This window comes from Pelophylax lessonae, assembly GCF_965119305.1.
Source record: "Pelophylax lessonae genome assembly, chromosome: 2".
Taxonomy (NCBI): Eukaryota; Metazoa; Chordata; class Amphibia; order Anura; family Ranidae; genus Pelophylax; species Pelophylax lessonae.
In genome coordinates this window covers 489,078,686-489,101,810 of record NC_138769.1, presented here as the reverse complement: position 1 = coordinate 489,101,810, position 23,125 = coordinate 489,078,686, and the positions used below count along the sequence as shown (strand labels likewise).

At 43.3% G+C, this 23,125-nt stretch overlaps 1 protein-coding gene across 3 annotated transcripts in view; it reads left to right on the top strand.

Moving 5' to 3' along the window:
• FARP1 (FERM, ARH/RhoGEF and pleckstrin domain protein 1) overlaps nucleotides 1-23,125 on the top strand; it is a 323,137-nt gene that overhangs the window by 222,694 nt on the left and 77,318 nt on the right. Inside the window, exons 11-13 of one of the 3 annotated variants that reach the window (XM_082246158.1) lie at nucleotides 422-490; nucleotides 2,150-2,213; nucleotides 9,226-9,460. In XM_082246158.1, coding sequence (XP_082102284.1) covers nucleotides 422-490; nucleotides 2,150-2,213; nucleotides 9,226-9,460 — 368 coding nt within the window. Of the gene's footprint in view, nucleotides 1-421; nucleotides 491-2,149; nucleotides 2,226-9,225; nucleotides 9,461-23,125 lie in introns of all 3 variants that reach the window. The other 2 variants (XM_082246159.1, XM_082246157.1) reach the window with 2 other exon arrangements.

Here is a 23,125-nt window from a genome sequence, read left to right as displayed (position 1 = left end):
ACGTTCTGAGGGGCTGGTCTATGGCCCCTCCCTTCCTATTTACACTAGTATAATTTAGGCTGCGGTGGCTCCCTACTCATCAATAGAGACCATAAGACAATACTAATGGGTCTCCTGACGGTCTGTGCATAGCCAATTTGCTAGTCACATCAGTCTCTGATATAGGTGCTTCTCTTTTTGCTTGCCCACTAAAGATATAACTCCTGTACATGCGTGCTAGAGTTCTATTGTCTCAGTGTCTGAAGATGCGCCGCAGACACTAATTAAGTTAGCCGGTAAATACATTTTTTTTTTGGCAGAAGAGACATACAAAACTCTTTACCAAAAACCGCTACCTGATAACACATTTCGGAAACATGTATGTTAATCTGGCTGTATTGACTAAAAATGCCATTAATAATCTGCTTTGATTTATTGTCAGTGGTCGTACACAGAAGCAAGTTTTGGATTATGTGAAAGAAGGAGGTCATAAAAAAGTACAGTTTGAAAGGTGAGAACTTCTTGTTTAGCTTGTGTTATGCAAAAAGCACTGAAAATGTCTTCAAAGAAACCTGGTCGCCAATAGGAGTGAGCTGAACCTGGCTTCGCTTCGAGGCTGGTTTCGGTGAACATTACTAAAGTTTGAATGCTAAATCTGAATCCTACTTCAATGTTGAAGTCAGTGGGAGCTGGTGTTAAAAACAGCAAGTCCTCATTTGCCACACTTGGCAATTTGGGTCCTGGGCAGTATTTGATTAATTGTAAATGTCACCCCCAAACATTGTGCAATTTTGCTGTGACAGAATCACTCTGCAATCGCAGTAAAACACATCTTTAAGCACATGAAGCTTAATGCCCAAAAAGGAGCAGGAGCTTCTGTTGGGCAACAACTGCTCCCAATAGGCAAGGGATTGTCAAACAGATGGCATGAGGGCATTGCACTGTAATGTGAAACATATGTACAAAAGCAACTGCTCCACACCAAATGTACTTCCATTTGGTGTGGAGCAGCAATTTAATAATGATTTGAATGAAGCATTAAAATCGCTTAATTATTTTAAATAACTTGCTTGGGTAATGCCCTGAACCTTCTTGTTAAGTGGAGCATCTGTATGATGTTTGCTACTTAATACAGCAAAAGTGATATTTACAAAGAAAAAAATGTGATGTTGAATTTGTTGGTAAATAACAGCTCTCAGTCGTTTATTTCTGTTTGTAAACAAAGTGAATGGGGATTCCCTCATCTATACCAGGCCCTTAGCCCAAATGAGAGAGGGACTGTTGTTAGGGGACCCCACATAAAAAAAAAAAAAATGCAGTGGAGTCCCACCCAAATTCCATACCGGACTCAATGAGTTTGCATGAATTTTAAGGGGGAGTCCACAAAAAAAAAATAATAAAAAAGCATGAGGACCTCCCCCATAAATCCATTCCATACCCTTATCCAAGCATGCAGCCTGGGTGGGAGGTAAAGAGGGTAGAAGGGGGCAAGCTTACAGCCCCCTTTCTGAACCATAGCATGCCATTTGCCCTCTTCCTGAACCATAGCATGCCATTTGCCCTCAACATGATTGGGTATATTGGGAGGGAAGGTGACCCCTTGGGAAAAGACTTTGTCCCCATGTTGATGAGGCCTCCTCATCACGACCCTGGCCCAGTGGTTGTTGGGGTTTTCAGGGTGAGGGGTTTATCGGAATCTGGAAGCCCCATCTTTCACAAAAAAGTAATCCGTAAATAAACACTCTGACACTTTTTGACAGTCCTTTGATTAAAGAAAAAATGTACCATGATTCTAAAACCATAGTCAATCACACATCGTCCAATGATGCAGATGAATGTCAATGCCCGCTGAAAGAAAATCCTGCCGAGGCGATCCACTCCTGACCATTACTAGTACTAGAAGTCATAGCCCCATCTCTAGTTGCAAACACTGAATAGGAGCGGTCATGCTAAAACTTTGTTATGAATATTTGCATTGGACACATAGTCATGTTTTTTTTTTATCATTTATATCTAATATCAATTAAAAAATTGTATGACAACCAGAAAACATATTTATCTGTGACATGACTGGGGAAAAAAGCAACATTAGTAAGGGAAGTAGGGTGGTGAGAATGACTTGCAATGTGCATTAGTAAAAAAAATAAGTACATAAACTCTATTTTTACAGGAAGCACAGCAAGCTTTGTTCTATAAGAAGTTTGACTGCCCACTCACCTGAGCAGATTTTAGAGGTGCCAAAACAAGTTAGTATATGTATATATATATATATTTTTTCTTTTTTTATATTATATGGATTTTTGAAGAAATATTGATGTGATTACTAAAATGGTGTCTAAAAATAAGTTCTTATATACATATAAATGTTGGACAGGTAAAGTAAATCTGTGCTTTGCCCATGAAAGTGTGTTATCCTAAAGTAAAATATTAATAATGTGCCCTTCATAACATCCTAATAGCTATATTGTTGCCTTTATTTTTTTCACATACTGTACTGCAACTGGTAATCCTGCTAGTCCCCTCCATGCTGCAGGGCTTCCTGTTCTGTTTTGACTACTCTAATCACAGGTGTATATAGCCATGGTAGCGTTGTTGGGTAGTATCTTTGCTTCTTTCCCTGGGACTTACAGGACCCCAAGCCTGTAGTCCCTCTGCCAGCCTGACACCACAGGTTTACATGTATGCCCCCCAACCCCCACCTTATGGAGTGGGTATGATGTGAGATCCTGCCTGGTATTAATAACTTTCACACAAGAGTAAGGCTCAATGCTCACTATAAGCGTTTTAGCAGCAGTTAGGAACTTTCCGCTTTTTTTTCTGTTGGCAAATCGCTTTTTTACTGCTGAACCTTCAAAACACTTCTAGACTAAAATCGTTTGCATGGACACATAAGAGAACTCTTTATGCATCTAGAAGCAGAACATAAAAATGCTCAAAAGCTACTGCTAGGAGTGTTTTTTTTAAAGCTAGTGTGCATGGAACCTAAAGGGGAAATTATAAAGTTTGATTTAACCCTCCAGCATATACAGTACTTGCCTATCCTTTGCTCCCCTGCTGCTACATTTAGAGCCAGGAGCTGAAGGAGATATCTGGGTATAGTACCAAGTGACACACTCCATATGAGAGCACTAGACCAACCAGTGTAAACTTCAACTCCAGGAACTCATAGGTTGCACAAGACTTTCTTTCACTCTTGAATGAGCGGAAGGTAAATGTAGACTGCTGCGGTAAGGCTAAATTAAAAGTATGGCCAAAGTTTTATTGTCCATTCTTCTTTTCTGGGTCACAGGAGTGTATTTACTTGTGCTTTCCTGTGACCCAGAGTCCGCTAATACTATGCTAAAGTCCACTGTCCGCTGTCATCACAGAGGCGCTTCAGGCTCTGCAAAAATCGCAACCATATCGTCTGGATCCATCCAGCTGCCTGATAGACAGCCGAATTCCACTTTCAGAGTGAACCCTAGAGCTGAAGCTAGCTATGTCCACACCCTCACCAGCCCGGTGCTTCAATGACTGTTGGAGGTGCAGAGAACAGAGAGTGGTGACTGACAGTCACTCAGAGCTGTATGGGAACTGCGCAACCAGCGGTCATGTGAAAAATTAGTTCTTTGGCTTAGAGGCAACAGGGGACAGTTGCAGCAACGGTTGGAGGCGATTTATAGATTTTTTTTTTTTTTTTTATACCCCAAAATTCTCCTTTAAAGGGAACCTTTTGAAGGGCAAAGCACAGGTTTATTTTAAATCAGTTGAGGACCTAAGCTATAACTGTAGATTGTGGTTTCATCAAACAGCTTAATTTGACTGTGATGTGCAAAGGGTGTGACAATTGTGCATTAGATTGCATAGGTTCTGCTAAAAACAACTAATTGGTCTGCACAGGCACTGGTGTTTTCATTTTTTTTATTTCCAATATCTGAATAATTTTTCTATTGTAGCACATTTATAGCCTTCAGCAGAGACTATAAAAAAAAAAATATTCACCCCCTTGTTGTTCATTTCTAAAGTTTTATGTTCTATGGTCATCGAGCTTGGAATAACAAGTATTTTTTTTTTTTAACACTAATCAACAAAAGTATAATGTGAAAATGTTTTTGCAAAGTGATTTTAATAAATTACAGGGAAAAAATACAAAACTAACAGCATAAATATGACTCCTATAAATAGTCTATGGTGCAACCAATTCTTGCATTATAGTAAAATGGAGATAGCCTCTGTGTAGTCAATGGGGTTTCAAGTGAGTGGGGGTGGCAGCATTTGCTGTAGGGATGTTTCCCTGGAACAGGTCCCGGAAGGCATGTAAATGCAGAGGCTAAAATATATAAAGCAAAATAAAGAGAAATCCTAGAGGTAAACTTGATGTAGTCTGAGTTACTTCAAAAACACGAGTGTTTATGTCTTGGAATGGCCAGGTCAGAATCCAGAACTCAATCAAATACAGAAATTACAATAGTCTGTTCCCTCACCATCTTTATACAACTTAACAGAGTTGGGGAAGTTTTGCTAACAGCAATTGATGAAAATAGTATATTAAGAGTAATATTAAAACAGTAGGCTCCCCACTGTTCTACCTGCACTAGAGTATACAAACATTCTGATTAAATATACCAACGCAAAAATACCATCGGGAGTTCAAGAGTGTGCAAATACTATGTTTTATTAAATTCCAGAAAGGTTAATTTAAATATATATTAAAACATATAAAATGCTTATCATAGCAAGACCAATTCCTCATGCCTATACAACAGAGAAAAATTGATCTTGGTATAACATAAATAACATTGGTCCAAAATGTCACAGATGGCTTTGTAAACATGCTTTGGTTCACTTCAAGAAGGTATACATCATAAGTGGCAGAAAGGGAAGGACACTAAGAATTGGCCACTATACTGTATAATCATATATAATGAGCCTTTTATGTGTTTTAATAAACAATTAGGCAGAACTTCACTTAAAAGATTATTATCCACCACCTCCCATTGGAATTTTTTTTTTAAGTTTTTTAAAATTTATTTAATTGGTAGCTGATACCTTTTCTGACAGCTACCCGCTCCCACTTCCACTCTTCTTCCCTAAGCAAGAAGAGCACAAGTCCTCCCCCCGGTCTTTTTTCAGTAAGACATCGAAGAGTATATTTGTGTTACCCAGTGTACAAATACATAGATCTACTGTGATTTAATGTTCTATAATAATAAGACTTGTAACTTCCAAGGGGGTAAATACTTTAACTCTCCTTATAAGGGTAAGATCACCACACAAAATAGCTACTGAAAATAACCAAGCCTGCAGAACTTGACAAAGGTGCTTGTGTGTTTTAAGTAATAAGACTTAAGGCTGCTTTCACACTGATCATTTTTTTGGAGGAAAACCACATGACTAATAAATCCTATGAAACTCTTCTGTTTCGTTTTTCAATGTCCTGCTTGCTGCATTTTTGGTGCATGTTTGGTACGGTAAATAAACGCACAAAAAACGCACCTCCCTATTGAAATGAATGGGGTCTGCATCAAAAATTGGCAAAAATGTCTCTGCATTTGTGTTTTTTTTCACAGGTGCAAAATGCACAAAAGTGGCAAAACTCATTTCTCTTTCATTCATTGACGGACACAGCTTCAGATCTTCATAACCGTTGGGTTATACTGCCCCCTACAGGAGTAGGTCACTAGGCAGAAAAAAAGTCTGGCTATGCTCATGGGCAGTCCCAGGGGGTAAACTCCCTTTCTCTGCTATAGGCACTCAGTTTTTTTCTGCCTAGTCAGGAGTAATGACCTAGTTCCTTGCTGGGATCTTTGGTCCTGGCAATTTTTTCTTTTTAAATAGAAATTTTTTTTCTCCTGGATTTTCCCTGTGAGATCTACAATCAACTGCCAGACTGGGCGACGGGCTGCATAATCTAGATCCAGTGGTCACCCCAGTCTGGCCAGTGAGTGTGCGCAGACCTCAGCCCCTTGCTAGGTCGACTTTGCGAGTTAAATGCCTTACAAGGTCACATACGACCAAGCCTTGGCCCGAGTCGCAGCGTTCCTCCTGGCCGACAGACCCCCATTTTGATGGAGAGGGGTTTTGTCTGGAGCGGTGCCGCCTGGTTACTGGTATGGTGAGTAGCTGCCCCTCTACCCCTGGAGGATTTTGGGGTGGACCTGGGCCCGTCCTTGGGACGGTCCAAACCCGGGGTCCCCTCCTTTCCGTCAGGAACCCCCCTTTGTCATCTGTCCCCCATCCTACCCCCCTCCCCCTCCACATATGTTGGGGCTGTTTGGGTGGTCTGGTCCACCTGGGGTGGGGGAAGGGTGCTATGCTGGCGATGGGGGCCAGGGGAGGGGTGCGTCGCCAGTAACCGAGCGATCGACTGTGCGGGGGGGTTTGTCCATGGAGTCTTTGGAGCCCATCTCCCCATCTGATCCCCTCTCTGAGGCTGCGCTGCCCTCCGGGTCCCTACCATCTATCAATGCACTGACGGCAGCCCTAGAGTCCTTTGTGTCCCAGGTGAAGGTGGTCTTCGGGCGACAGGCTAGAAAAAAGCGCCTTCCCCTGCCTCATCTGTCCAACAGATGGTCATCCCTCCGGACTTGCATGCGGTTACTGGGCCTGATGGTGTCTACCTTTTGAGGCGGTTCCGTTTGCACAGATCCATATGAGGTCCCTGCAAAAGGCAGATTCTGACTAAATGGGACAATACTCTGCAGTCTCGGGACAATTAGATCCGGCCGAGTTGGGGAACGAAGGAGTCCCTGATATGGTGGCTTCGTTCTCCAGCGCTTCGGCTGGGCAAATCCTTTCTCCCCTTGTATTTGACAGTGGTCACCACAGATGCCAGCCTGTCCGGCTGGGGAGGCGTCCTCGGCAAACATTCTGCTCAGGGGATTTGGACGCTGGAAGAGTCCAGACTACCGATCAATGTCTTGGAACTCTGAGCGATCAGACCATGTCTGGACCATTGGATGGATCGTCTTCGGGGTTGTCCTGTGCGCATTCAATTAGACAATGCCACGGCCAGGGCTTATGTCAATCACCAAGGGGGCACAAGAAGTGTCCTGGTAGCTCTGTAAGTAGCTGGAATTCTAAGGTGGGCTGAACGGTTCGTTCCAGCCCCCTCCACCGTACACATTCTTGGGGTGGAAAACTGGCAGGCAGATTACCTCAGTCGGCAGGCGTTGGACCAAGGGGAGTGGTCCGTCATCAAAATGGTGTTTCATCAGTTGTGTCTCCGGTGGGGCACCCCCGAGGTGGCTCTTTTGGCATCTCAGGTCAACAGAAAGGTGCAGAGGTTTGTGGCTCAGTTAAGGGATCCTCTGACTGACGCCACAGACATGTTGATGGCCGTGTGGCATCAGTATCGCCTGATTTATGCCTTTCCTCCTCAAGCTTCTGCCAAGACTTCTATGCAGGATCGAGGCAGAAGGTATTCCAGTCATCTTAGTTGGTCCAGACTGGCCTCGCCATGCTTGGTACGCCGATCTGATGCGGCTGGTCGCTGACGTTCCTTGGAAGCTTCTTCTCAGGGAGGATCTGCTGTCCCAAGGGCCGATATTCCATCCTGCTTTCCAGTTGGCTTTGATGGCTTGGCTGTTGAACGCCAGGTGCTGAAGGATAGAGGTTTATCTGAGTCAGTGATTCTTACACTGTTAAAAGCTAGGAAATCTACTTCTAGGAAGATCTACCATTGTACGTGGAAGACGTACGTTTCGTGGTTTGAGTCTCTTGGGGTTCATCCTTGCTCCTGGCTCGGATCTTGGGGTTGAACAGAAATTGGCCTTGAGTACCATCAAGGGCCAGGTGTCGGCTTTGGCTGTCTTCTTCCAATGACCTTTGACCACATGCTCCCTGGTGCGTACCTTATTTCAGAGTGTCCAACATTTGGTTCCTCCAGTGTGGGCTCCGTTACCGCCTTGAGACCTCAATTTGGTGCTTTCAGTCCTCCAGAAGACTCCCTTTGAGAATCTTTGTGAGATTCCCCTGCTTACGCTGTCCCAGAAGGTGGCCTTTTTGGTGGCTATCCCCTCTGTGTGCAGGGTGTCGGAACTGGCGGCGTTATCCTGTCATTCACCTTACCTGGTGATTCACAGTGATAAGGTGGTTCTTCGCCCCTGTCCATCGTTCCTTCCAAAGGTTGTCTCTGCTTTTTATTTGAATGAAGACATTGTGTTGCCTTCCCAGGCCTAAACATCCGAAGGAAATTGCCTTGCATGCCTTGGATGTGGCCCCGGAAATAAGGGTGTACCTGGCAGTTACGGAGTCTTTCAGGAAGGCAGACTCGCTCTTTGTGCTCACGGATGGGCCTCGTAAAGGGTTGTCCGCTTCCTCTGCGACCATTTCCAGATGGTTCAGACAGACAGTGATTCAGGCCTATTCCATCAAGGGTCAGGTTCCTCCTTTCCCTGTTAGGCGCACTCTACTCGGGCACTTAGTGACTCCTGGGCTTTGTCACCAGGCGTCAGTGACGCAGGTTTGCAAGGTGGCCACTTGGTCATCGGTGCACACTTTCACAAAGTTTTATAAAGAGGATGTGTTGGCATCTGCAGATGCTTCTTTTGGCTGCAAGGTTTTGCAGGCTGCTGTTGAGAGGACCTGATTCTCTTCGAGGGTGTATTGTTTTTTTCAGGTGGGCTCTAGTTGTTTTTGGTTGAGCTCCTGTTGTCTGGTTGGCTACTGTTTAGCCTTGGGAATTTTTTTGCTGTTCCCACCCCTCATGTTTAACACTGCTTTGGGACATCCCAACGGTTTATGAAGATTTGAAGGGGTATCTTTCAATGAATGAAAGAAAAAATGGGATTTTTGACTTACCGTAAAATCCATTTCTCTGATGTTCTTTGATAGACACAACACCCACCCCTCTGAGGAGTTGTAGGTCTTCTGACACTGCTTGTAACAAAACTGAGTACCTATAGCAGAGAGAGTGAGTATGCCCCCTGGAACTGCCCATGGGCGTAGCCGGACTTTTTTCTGCCTAGTGTCCTACTCCTGTAGGGGGCATTATAACCCAATGGATATGAAGATCTGAAGCGGTGTCTGTCAATAATCATCAGAGAAATGGCTTTTACAGGAAGTCAAAAATCCAATTTTTACCACATTTTTGCAATGAAGCAATGTTGAAGTAGTCTAATACAATCCACGCCCAAATCCCAGGGAGCACTTGCTGAGGAAAAATAACTTGTACTCTCATGTGGCCCTTTTGTGTGCCAGCTTAAATGTCTTCACCAACATTTCTTACACTCTTTTATTCTTTTGTGTTTTTTGCTTCTGCCACAGAGCCCTAAAACGTCTGTTTCACAAAGTTATCAGCCTGATGAAATTCAAACATTACACCCAAGCAAGGAAGAAAAGCTAGTAATCGAGGCTTCAGTGCAGCGCAAAAGCCCCTCTCCTAAGAAGATCTGCCTGGACAAGAAAGCAAAGGAAGGTGCTCATTTGACAGCTGATGGGGAAGACACAGCCAAAGATCATATTCAGCTGAATATGAAGAATGCACACCAGCCAAGCACAGGTCCAGCATCCCGGGCTGCTCATGGCAGCAGTAACTCAATTCCTTACATTGACTGCAGTGATGTAGATAGCGAGTATGATATTCACAGAGCGCTTTTGGTCCGCTCTCAGTCCCAAACAAATGACAATGATGAGATTGGATTTCATTGTAGTAATGGAATCTATCACACAGATGATTATCCCAAACGTTCCAAACTTAGACAGCAAATTTCCTCTGTTAGGTCTTCATCTAACATTATTGAGGAGTATATTGATGATGACTCAGCTGGTATGTCTTTTTATGCTGGCGGGAGTCCAAAAATGCCTAGACACAGCTCTTTAATAGATGAAATGTTCAATGGGCCAGGCAGTCGTAGTCCCCTAGCTGCTCATTTGTCCCCCAGTAGTAAAAGATCAAGTCCAAATATGGGTTTTAATAGGACAGGTTCACCCAGTTATATCTCAGCAAATGCATACAATAACAATAATGGGGTGGTGAATCCAGAAGACAGTGAACTGGTTAGCCAAAGCTATGGCTATACCAGGTATAGCCCATCACTGGAGAGTGCACATATTCAGAGACTTAAGACTGGCTACCGTAACCATTCTGATACCGATCCTTTTATTTTAAGTCAGATGTCTTCCACACCAGTTACTGACCATAAAGCTGAAGAGCAAAGGATAAGCCATCTTTCCAAAATGGCTGCCTTGGAAGCTAAAATGATGTCAAATGGCATTTATGACACTAGACAAATTAGGTGCAGTCCAGTATTGCGGCCAGCAACTCTAGTACAAGAACAAATGAGTGCTGTCCCCATGACTGATGGTTCTACCAGTAGTGGTAGTGAATCTAGCGATACGGATTCAGACATAGTTGATTCTTTCAGCCACCCACTTGTTTACGGAAACCCTATAGTGTTAAGCTCTTCACCGATGCCAAGAAATAACTACTCATTTGGTAGCCTTCAGCTGGAAGAGTATGCAGAAGAGATACATGATGAGGATACCGTCCTTAGTTTTAGTGATGAAGATGGTGCACATATTTTCAGCTGCTGAGCAGTTGAATAGGAAAGCATTTGTCTTGGCTATTAAAAGTTGCACAGATTAAAATTGTTTACGGCATGCTAGAAAAAGTGGTGTAGTTGGAGGTAGTTTGCACATTCTCTTTACTAGAAGTAAATAGGGTATTTTATTATTTAAGTTATTAGTATTGATGTTGCAGAGATTTCTTATTGGACTTTTGTACTGTAGCAGTAGCACTTGCATTGATTTTTGTAGATGACTTGTTTGTAAATTTTAATTAGTACACATAGGATACCAGTGTTTGAAATAGATTTAGGGGCCACTCAAGTTGTTGAGTTTGATTTGCACTAATCATTTTGAAATGCAGCCTTCCTAAAGTCTGATGCTCAACCTCTTGTTTTAATGTAATATTCGCAAAAATAACTGGTGTTCTGGTGGTAACAGAACATTAAACTTTAGTGCCACAGTTATACTGTAAGCCATACATGTTATAAGACGTATTGTTTAGATTAGAGATTGAATATATTTTCATTATTCAGTGCCTATTGTTTATTATGAAGTGATATAGTGCTGCAGGGTAGAGTCTATTCTGACATGATATTTTGTAGTTTTGCCCACTCTTTTAAAGGGGGTATTTTTCACAGTTTGAGTAATATACTAATTTACTACTTTATATTTTGAGACAATACTACATCCCAAAATATTTGTACATGTTATGCTCACTTAATGGTGTTTTCCCCTTTAATTTCACTTAGTAATTTTGCATTGCATTATCTTTTGGAAATATTTGTGTAGCATATATTGGAACTTTAAAGCGCCTTTAATTTTCACACTTTGTTAAAAGTCGGTCTCATGGTCCCTTATATGTTGTCAACTAGCAAAACCACCTCAGCCCTGGCTAGGAGATAGGAAGGTCAGACCCTGAAGCAAGATTGCGTTGTATGTAATAATGCTTTACTTTTATACCGGTGCTAGTAACATTTCATACACTATACTACATTAGTTGGCTAATGAAAATGATAGTCACTTTAAACTATAATGTGAAAAAACATTAGATAAAAATGTTTGTTTTTCCCAAATGTTAACCCAGCCAGGACCGATCCTGAAAGACAGGACATTGTACAGGATACCATAGATTCAAACAGTGGTGTGGTGGTGTCTGCAAGGCACAGAATGCATGTTTATGCAAATCATCATTTGGCTTCTTTTTTAACAGCCATCTGCTGACTGAAGTATGTGATTATCTTTTGGGTTGCAAATTATATGAAAGACAAAAGATTTTTTTTTTTCAACATTCCTGGTTGGTTTATACATCTGTAATTGCCACTAACATATGGGCTGCTTGTATTGAGTTTGTTGTGCCCTTTACTTTTTTGTTTTCCAAGCAAGCTTTGAACACTAATATGCGTGTGATGTATTACTCTGGAAATTTCACTCTCATTCTTGTCATTTGTTAACATACTATGAAGTCAGATATCTATATATGTTTTAAGCACTACTTTGGCCTGCATGAACTGTACCTCAAACAAAGGATGTGGAAGGGGCTGCTGTCTTCATCCTCCAGCATGTTTTATCCTCTGTTACTTACATTTTTCCTGGTCTTGTTTTAATGTTTTCTATAAATGACCCCTTTATGAATACATGGTCCTTTAACCTGCAACAACAGTGATCTAATTAGCCAGGGTTTAAACTCATTTTATATTCTTTATTACAATGCCTTGTTTCTGCTATGGGCCTTTATTTAAAACGTAACTAAAGGCAAAATTTTTTTTTTTTGTTCTGGGTAGAGTGAATAAGGATTAGAACTTTTGTCAGGTTTATATTGCTGTCTGTGCCCCTTTAGGGAGATTCACCCTCTCTATTTTCCCTATTTAGGGCTCTTTCACACGGTCCGCCTCCCTAGGCGGATCCGTGCTGCTCAGCGGGGATCGATCCGCGATCCCCGCTGAGCCGACGGATGGCAGCTCCGTCTCCACTTGCAGTGCGGAGAGGGAGGTGTCACAGCCCCCGCTGCTCTCTATGGGGAATCGGATGAGAGCAGACCGCCTGTCTGCTCTCATCCGATCCGATCCCCAGGACGGATGGAAAATAGGGTTTCCATCCGTCCGGATTTCACGGACAGGATAGGATGCGGATGGCAGCGGGTGTCAGCGGACATGTCACTGCTGACATCCGCTGCTCCATAGGGCTGAATGGGGCATCCGATCAGATCCACCTAAAAAACTGACAGGCGGATCTGATCGGACCCGTGTGAAAGAGCCCTTACTGTTTTCACCAAAAGTGAAAGTAAAAATAAATAACATGTTGGGTTGACATTAGAACACTGACAGAGGGAAAATATTCCAATGGGACACTTGTTCTGGGTACACACTGGCATTCCCTCACTTTAGAGCAGGGTTTCTCAACCAGGGTTCCGTGGAACCCTAGGGTTCCTCTTAAGGTTGTTAGGGGTTCCTTGAGCAATGGGCAATTTCTGCCTCCCAGATAAGTTTACAATGACACCATTGTTCCTTTTAGCTATCTGTAGGGGGGTAATTCTTCCCAATGATGACAAGAGCAAAGAACATTCTTCCCACTGACTGTCACACTAATGTGTCATGAGTTGTAGATTTTTAATTTTTAGCGGGGGTTCCCCGAGACCAGAAAATTATTTCAAGGGTTTCTTCTGTGTTGAAAAGTTTGAGAAAGGCTGCTTTAGAGTGATTTCCTTTCACTTTCTGTTTTGTCTATGGGACAGGGAGTGAAGGGAAATCACCCTATCGAGACACAGATGGAAAAGAAAAAGAGAGCGACGGGGGTCCTAACCTATCCAAAATAGAAACAAAAAAGTTTTGCCATTAGTTACAATTTCATTTATTGTCAAATTTTCAACCATGTCAGTTTTAACAGCACTTGAAAGAGAATTTTTTAAATTTGGTATCATGAAAGCTAATCTTAAAATGTACTTGTAATGTCTTCTGCATTCCAGAATAGCACGTTCTACACAGTTGTACTGGCTATCCTCTTAATTGTTGGACTGAAATGGAGAAAAACAGAGTTCAGCCTTACTTTTCTCCATGCTTTTCTCTATCCGTCAGCTGTGATAGGGAAAACATTTCTCAGCACTTCTTTTTCTGTGATGTTTCTAAAAACTGCTGTTACCCTGGCAAAGATCACTGATGTTTATCTGGGAGGGGCATTTTTTAAAAAGCACTACATTTATGACCAAGGTGTAACAATGGTTTTTACACTGAAACCGAAACAAAAAAAAATGTTGTACTTTATTAACAGCGAACAACTGTTGCACTGTGTTGGCAAGAAAGCTTTTAATGGCCAACTAAAGACTAAGGCTCCATCCATGCACACTAGCCTTTTTTTAGGCTAGCTTTTAGGTTAGCTTTTTTTGCAGTTACTTTAAAAATAAAAAAAAAAGCTCAAAAACGCTATTAGTAGCATTTAGCAGTGTTTGAGCGTTCAGAATTTTTTTTTCTGCTGGAAAAACGCTCCAAGAAACTCTACAAAACCTTTTTTTTTTGCTCCTAGACTCTGAAATTCAATAAAACACTAATAGCCTAAAGTAATGCGCATGGACACAAAGGATAACACTATTTAGCGCCTAGGAGTAGAAAAAAATGCTGATAGCTTCCAGGAACTTAAAAAAACGCTAGTGTGCATGGAGCCTAAATATTTGAACTGATAGATAATATGTCTAACAAATGTGTTGGTCTAATAAGTGGTATTGTTTGCCATCCAAAGGTATCACTGTTACAGAATAGTGTCTTTTTTCACTACTCAAACATGTTTGTGATTACATATTTGCACTAGTGAAAAATACTCTGTTACACCGTGGACAGCAGTTGTAGTATGAGATGGTGACACTTCTGAGTGATATTACTACATGAGTGTACTGGCTGAGAAAGTCACTGGCTGCCCATGTAATGTTCAGCTTGGTGATTTTCTGTGCATGTAACGCATTGCTTAATTTCAACCACGCCAAAAGCTTTACCTATATCCAACCTATTGTACAACTGTCATTTGTTATCTGTTTTTGTCAATTTGCTGACCATCTGTGGTGATAACATAGTCACTGGGTAAGATGTTAACATACACTAGATTCTCTGCCTACTGTGCTTCTCTGTATTCCATGCTTAAAAACATCTGTGTTTGCATTTTATTCACTGGTGCAAAGTAAAGGTAGTGACCTCTGCTTCTCTCTTATGTGCAAACTCTTTTGCTAAATGCTCCTTGCAATGGCTTTCACATGATTAGAAGTTTTATCGCAGCCTAAAATTTCTTTACCAATTTCAAATTTACCTTTGCTTGGAGTATTTTTAGACAAACTGTTTATTAGGTATGTTTGTCCCAAATCTTTGAACTTACAGAATCGTGTGACACAAAGTTGATAGTTAAAGAAATGCCTGAGCTACTTGCAGTCATATGAAGAATGTATTCTTGCCTTTTTCAACATATTTGAACATCATTACAAACATTAGATATTTACTTAAACCTTGCCTAGAGATAAAGGTGATATGCTTGTATAAGAACTCAAGAAAAATTTGCTTTTTGAACCATTTACTCAGCAAAACTATCGTAGATGTAATGTTTGTACAACGAAAAAGGTAAGTACACCATTGGAATCAAAAGCTGGTATTGCCCCATGTAGCAGAAATTACCATATTTATCAGCGTATAACACGCACCATCATTTTAAGAAGGAAGTCTCAGGAAAGAAACATTTTAAACAATTTAAAATAACAGTACACAGCCCCTTTCATTACACAGTTCCCCCCATGCACAGTAGGACACAGAAGCTTTGAATCTGGAGGTGGTGTTAAGAGTCATACATTCCACTGTCTCCATCCTAGTACCTCAACACCCCAGTACTTCCCTTCCCGGCTGAGATCCTACATTATGTATTGTAGTTGTGGGACTTGGGAGGGATTTGAGGTGTGTTGGAGATGAATTGGGTTGTACATTGGAGAATAACTTTTTCTCCCTTTCTCCAGCCCCCTTAACACTGCACAGCCTCCATACACTCCCAGGAGACCCCCCAGTCTCCTGGGACAGCCCTGCCAGTATACTCTAAAGTAAAGAAAAAAAAATCACTGCCAGTCCCTTTTCATAGATGCTTCCTACATTGTGTCAGTGTCATAGTAAACCGATGCCTCTAAATACCTCGTTAGCACCGATCATATGACCGCTCTCCTCTGACGTTTAATGTCTGGTCATGTGATCACTCTCCTCCACCAATCTGAAGCTACACTCAGAGGAGGAGGAGGAGAGCGGCCAGAAAGAAGGAAGCTAACAAGGTATTAAGAGGCACCGTTTTTCAATGTCAGTGATATAATGTAGGTAAAATCTATAAAAAGGGGCTGATTTTTTTCTTAACTGCAGACACTGGCAGGGCTGTCCCAGGAGAGGTGGGCTAGCCTGACACCCCTCACCCTGACCGTCGATCCCTGCCCCCCCCCCCCCCCCCCACCACGTTGGTAGAAAAAAAAAAAAATATCGGCGTATTCCCCCATTGTTTGCACAATTATTTCAGGGGAAAAAAGTGTGTTATATGCTGATAAATATGGTACTTATTTGTAGGACTTTGTATAACTGCAACACGGTTTCTTCTGGGTTTGCTTGCATGCCCCCCCCCCCCCATAAAATATCAATGGGAATAAAGTCACTGCTTTTTCTGAGCCATCCTTGGTGACTTTGCTGGTGTGCTTCGGATCATTCTCATGTTGAAAGACTCATTTACATTCTTAAACATTAGCACAGATGGCCTTACATTGTTATCAAGTACGCTTTGAGATCATGCAGAATGGAAAGTTGACTTGAAGACTGTGAGCTGCCCAGGCACTAAAGCAGCAAAGCAACCCCTAAATTATAACACTCCATCATCATGCTTTGCAGTTATAAGGCTACGCTCCTGAGATACTGTCTTAAGTTTGTGGTAAACATGTCTACAGTTACTGTGACCAAACAACTCAGTCTTTAACACACATTACTGCAGTAGACCAGGTCTTTGCCAGTATGGTTATTGGCAAACTGTAATCTTGTTCTTATGTTCTTCTTCAACAACAAAGGCTTTTTATTAACACATCTCTCACACAGGTTGAATTGGTGCAATGTCCTGATTGTGGATGAATGCACTTTTGCTCTTGGGTTTAATTTGCAGGACCAGCCAGTTCTGGACAAATTAACAAATGGTTTGCAGTCTACATTTGTAGATCATTTCCTTTATTGTTTTTACAGATTTTAAATCATTTGACAATCTTTTTAAATACATACACACAGGTATCCACAGCTTTCTGTGGTCCTTGGCTTTTTTTTTCTTTTTTTGGATATTGACGTGATGACCTCAAACATGTAGATAGGATAGGGAACACCTTACCCTAGATATCTCAAGTTTAAATAAGACAGGTTTCAACCTCCTAAGGCTAGGTTCACACATGTGAGTCGGAGAATGCATTCTAATCACACCCATTCCACAACCCGCAGGCAAAATGTACTGCTGTTTAGCAGATGTGCAGGGGTGCCATTATTTACTGGCACCCCCACACAAATCAGAAAACTTGGCGTGGGTCTACCATGTGGTTCCATGTGGGCATGTTTAAAAAAGGGTCAGAGGCTTTTTACACATGTTTCCTGCAGGTACAGCAGCCCATTCATACACGGCACACAGGACCCGCATATGTGTGAACCCAGCCTAAGAAGGCTCTAATCTGAAACATTCAATTCTAATTTCATGGATTTGAAGTGGTGATAAATGTAGGGGTGCACTTACCTTTTCTATCTGTATTTAGCTAATGAAATCATGGAAATGAATACACCATGGAAATTTTATCATTTTTTGTACGGCAAGTATATCACCTTTATCAGTAGGCACTATTCAAATCATGATCTAAAGTCTGCCTGATCAAATATGTTGAAAAAGTCAATAGTTTCCATAGGTCTACTTACTTTTTCACATGACTGTAACTACATCTGAAAAATTTAACATTTCTGTACTTTGAATCTCTATATAGAAGAAAACCGGCTGCAACATTAGCAGTGTGAGATTGAGCTCTTTGTAATAATTAAACGTTTCGGCATGTACGCCAACAACATATTGGCTGAATAGCTTTGCCATTATTATGGTTTTAAACTGCTGTTAACCTGCTAATGATGAGTTCTTTTGCCATATTTCCTCTTCCTACATATACCTTTGTATACAATATATTTGTGGCTAAAAAGGCAGAAGATTTATTATTTAGCTTGAGATCTTGAGTAATCATGGTGGACTATTCTCATTAACAAGCATATAGCTATGCTATAGCAAAAGTAAAATGTTTGCTTTAAGGAACAAAGATATTTTTGGTTTTCCGCTGCTGTTAAAAGAGAATGTATTTATTTTTGTTAAGATTCATACTTACCTAGGTGAATGCAGCATCAGTCCAATGTTGCTTCTGTCCCCCAGCACCTCTAACACTGAGAATCGAGCGATCAAACGCCTCCGCTTGGTTCTCACAGCTCCCTGAGCAGAGAGCTGCTGACTGTCAGTCAGCAGCTCTCTGCTTTGCCCCCCCCCCACCTCCCACGCTCACTGGAGTGCTGGGCTGTGGAGGGGGCGGGAGTGGCCGGCTCAGGCTCTCAGCGGCTTGCAGAGAGGCTGAGCCGGGAGCCAGTCCAGGCATGGGGGGTGGATCCCGACTCCATTGTCTCAATCTGGACTCTGTGAGGTCAGCCGAAGGGGGCTTTAGCCTGCTGTCTGCTGAAAATGGGTTTCAGGAGTGTAGAAGAACTGCACTCTGTGATCCATAGGAGAAATACAGCCAAATGAGCTTTGGCTGTACTTCTCCTTTAAATCCTCCACGTATTTGGTGTATTGTTTAAAAATTACACTGTGTGCTTTCTGCTACAGGAAAGATTCTGTAAGCAGTTTTAGGTCGTTAGTCAAATGAGAGATTCTTAAACAGCCAAATTTAACTTACAATTACCGATTTGACTGAATTCCTTAGTATGTCCACCCAAGTGCAGGCCCAGTTATTCTTAAAAGTAATCATACTGTATACAAAGCAGTAGGGTAATAAATATGTGCACTTTTGAAACAATACAGGTAAAGCAGTTGTAAAGGCAGAAGGTTTTTTTTATCTTAATGCATTCTATGCATTAAGATAAAAAGCCTTCTTTGTCCACCACCCCCCTCTCAGCCCCTCTAATACTTACCTGAGGTCTGTCTGGATCTAGCGATGTTGCAGGAGTGTCTCGGCAGCCCGGGACTCCCCTCCTCATTGGCCGAGACAGCAGCATGGCACCATTGGCTCCCGCTGCTGTCAATCAAAGTCAGTCGGTTCCGGGCCGCGGCTCCGTGCCAGAATGGACACAGAGATCTGTGACTCGGCACGGGTGCCTCAAGCTCGGCAAGAGGGAGAAACCAGGAGCACCGAAGAGGGACCCAAGAAGAGAGGAGGATCTGGGCTGCTCTGTGCAAAACCATTACACAGGGAAGGTACATATAACATGTTTGTTATTTTTAACTAAAAGCAAACAAGACTTTAGTATCACTTAAGTATAAGGCTTTACTACTGGCTGTTCAGCACACTGGGGTTTATTTAGAAACCAATCAGCTTCAAAGTTTTATTGCCAAAGCTTAATTGAACAAGCTGAGGTTAGAAGCTGATTGGCTACCATACACAGCTGCACCAGATTCTGAGTGCACCTGCTTTATTAAATCTACCCCCTGTGTTTGAATGTTACAAAGAAAGGGAGACAAAAGGGGTGCATTTTTATAACCTTTTCACAATTCTGGTGAGAATCCCTTAAAAAAAATGTTTCTCTAGCGCTCATTGACAGACGTAGTCCTCGGTGATACACCACCTTCGGGTTATGTTGCCTCCACAGGAGCAGGACTAGACAGGAAATTAAAAAGCTCTGGCCACACCCCAGGGGCAGTCCCAGAGGGTATATCCTCTCTCTCTCTGCCTCAGCAAATCAGTTATTTTCTGTCTAGTTAGGAGTAAGGACCTAGATACCTTGCTGGGATCTTAGGTCCTGGCAAGAATTTTTTCTTAAAGGATTTTTTAGACAGCTTTTTTTCTCCAGTGTTCCTGTGAGATCTTCAAGCAAGAAAGCTGAACTGGGCGACGGGCTGGATGTTGAGATCCGGTGGTCACCCCAGTTCAGCCTACGAGCGCGTGCAGGCCATAGCTCCGCGCTGGGTCGGCCGCGACAAAGTCCCATTAAAGGACTGTCCACGCGAGTTAAACGTCTCGCTGAAACGCCAAAGACCATGAGTCACGGCGTCCGTATCGGTCGACAGCCCTCCCGCCCCGGTGGAGAGGGGTACTGTCAGGAGTTGGTGCCCGCCTGGTTCCGGTATGGTGAGTAGTATGTTCCCCCTTTCCCCCTGACGGGTTTTGTGGTGAACGCGGGCCCCTCTCTGTATGGTAAGATAGAGTCCCTTTCTATCCTACAACATGACACAGATCCTCCTACTTTGAGTGTGATTTTATGTGTGCAAAAAGCCAGGAGGCTTGGTTTGGGAGCTAACAATCTAATTGTATACATGTTTTAAAGATGTAATCTGTGGCATTCTGGGAATCTTATGGGTTAAGAATAAGCTACCTACCAGTCAGAAGCCACGGACATGTAGACTGCCTTCCTAATCAGACCTCCAGCTATTAGCAGGCCTCCCGAACGGCCATGCGGTCCGCCAGGGCCGGTACCGCCAACCACGCCATATCCCCATGCAGAGAGAGTGTTGTGTGCCCTGCAGCACACCGCTATTCAGTACGGGCCGCCGCCATTTTTTTTGCTGGATCGCACGAGCCGCCATTTTGGCGTAGCCTCGTGTCTCCAGCATGGGGGTGGCCATGTTTGAGGTGATCCAAACACCTCGTGGAGCTTGGGGGAGGCGCCGGAAGGCGTACAGAGGGGCGGAGCCGCCTCCTTTTTTCCTGGGCAGCCAGCCAAAAGACTTCCTGTTTGTCAAGACAGCGCTGTAACCTGTTGCAGTTAAACTCTGAGCATCAAGTGGTGAGCCTGGGGGTCTATCTCTCTCTCTCTCGATCGATAGGGATCCCTAGCAGGTAACACTAAGGGGCTTTTGTGGCGCTGGGGGTCGAAAAAAAAAAAAAAAAAGTTTTATTTTTGAATTATATTATCCAGGAAGTAACTGGAATTATCATGGACCCTGCCACACATATTCCCCCACCTGTTTCCCTCGAGGGGGCCACGGGACCCGCCGGTGCACAGAGTATAGAGTCATTTACAGCAATTTTGGAGTCTATGGTGGCTCGGGTGGAGGCGGCCTGTCAGGGACGGGGGTCAAGGAAGCGACCCCCGCCTACCCCTATACCATCTGACACCTCTGACTCAGATTCAGAGGTGGTCACGGCAATTGCAGGTTCCTCTGCAAGGGCTGTTATCCCAGGTAAAGCCCCCTCAGACAGTGAGGAGGACGCTTCTTCTCCTGCTATTATTCAGGAAGAAGCATTGGTGGACGCACTAGTTGTGGCAGTGCAGGAAACCTTAAAACTTGAGGCTTTACCGGCAGAGGCAACTGAAACAGAGATTCCTTTTGGTACTAATAAGCCCATCAAGACGATGAAGGCTTTTCCTGTACCTAAATGTTTCGGTAATCAGATTAAAGGAGAATGGGAGCATTCTAAACGTACCTTTACTATTTCCAAGCGTATTGCTAGACGCTATCCGTTTGAGGAATCCATCATTAAGAAATGGACGGTACCACCAGTCGTGGATCCGCCTATTTCCAGGCTGAATAAAGCCACGGTTATTCCAGTGGAGGACACTTCGTCCTTTAAGGATCCGGTGGATCGAAAGATGGAAGCAGAGTCCCGCACCATCTTCTCTCTGATAGGGTCAGCTTTTAGACCAGTAATTGTTATTGGTCTAGTTTCCCAGACACTTACGGAATGGGCGAAAATGGTACGCCAAGATCTTAGGGGAAAAGATATTCCCCAGGAGACATCTGATTTGATGGAACAGATTATACAAGGGCTACAGTTTATCTGTGACGCAGCCTTGGACACTACTCCCTTATTAGGGCATGCATCTAAGACAGCGGTGATCCTCAGACGTGTGCTGTGGTTAAAATGCTGGTCAGCTGACCTAGGTTCCAAAAAGACCTTGACAAATCTCCCCTTTCAGGGGAATCGTCTATTTGGGGCCAACCTAGATGAAATCATTAAGGATGCCACTGGGGGCAAGAGCACTTTTTTGCCACAGGCTGCTAAAGCTAAGGGACCTCGCAACAAGCGAGGACCTTTCTTTACCGCCCATAAAGGGCGCCCGGCTGGTACTAGCGGGAAAGGCAAGACTCCTCCAGGAGGGTTCAAGAAGGGGACCAACCCAGCCAAACCCGAAGCAAAGGAGTACACAGCCTGAAGGTGCGCCCCCACCCGGTTTCAGGGTGGGGGGACGTTTTCACCGGTATTCAGGACATTAGATCGAGCATCAACCACTACTACCGGTGCGATTCTTCCCTTCCAACATTTAAGTACTACAGGAAGCGGTAGTTACCGTTCCCTGAATAGATCTTTTCCTTTACCTTTTCCCAAGATTAGTCCCGATACCTCACAGGAATCGGATCTGGTTGACCAGATAGGCCAAGTAGCCTCTAGTCGGGTGACTTCGGTCCCTGAGGTTCAACCAGAAAAGATCACCTTTCCTGATAACTATCAGGTATCTGATAAATGTGTGGGAACAGAAAACGACCAGACTTTCTCGGATGGTCGGGGCCAGATACCTCTAGGGACGCCTGGTTCAGATTCTATCAGCGCCAGTGGTCCTAGAAATTCTAGGCTGGCCTCCTCAAGCCGGCCTGGCCGACTTGGACATGTTAGTCGTACATGTTCCGTGGGAACTTCGTCTCAGGGAGTGTCTGTGGTCTCAAGGACCAATTTACCATCATGCTTTACAGTCGCTGGGTTTAATGGCCTGGCCATTGAGACCCAAGTACTGAAGGACAGAGGTTTGTCAGCTTCAGTCATTCCTACCCTTATTAAAGCAAGGAAAGCGACTTCCAGCAAAGTCTATTATCACACATGGAAAACTTATATTGCGTGGTGCGAATCTTTAGGATTTCCTCCACGTACCTATTCGGTGTCTCGAATATTGGCCTTTTTTGCAACAAGGGGTTGAGCAGAAGCTAGCCTTGAGCACCATCAAGGGTCAAGTTTCAGCATTAGCAATCTTCTTTCAGAAGCCTTTAGCTACCAAATCCTTGGTGCGGAATTTCATCCAGGGGGTGCGGCACCTGGCTCCTCCAGTCTGCGCGCCCTTACCGCCTTGGGATCTTAATTTGGTTTTGTCGGTTCTACAGAAACCTCCCTTTGAAAACATCAGGGAGATTCCCTTGCTTACTTTATCCCAGAAGGTGGCCTTCTTGGTGGCTATTACTTCTGCTCGCAGGGTGTCAGAACTGGCTGCATTATCATGCCAGTCACCATACCTAGTGATTCATAGGGATAAGGTAGTACTTCATCCTAAGCCATCTTTTCTTCCCAAGGTGGTTTCAGATTTTCATCTGAATGAAGATATTGTACTACCTTCCTTGTGTCCTCAGCCCAAGCATCATCGGGAACATGCGTTGCATTCCTTAGATGTGGTTCGGGCAATCAGGGTATACCTGAAAGCTACGGAATCATTCCGTAAGACGGATTCACTTTTTGTGATTACGGATGGCCCCA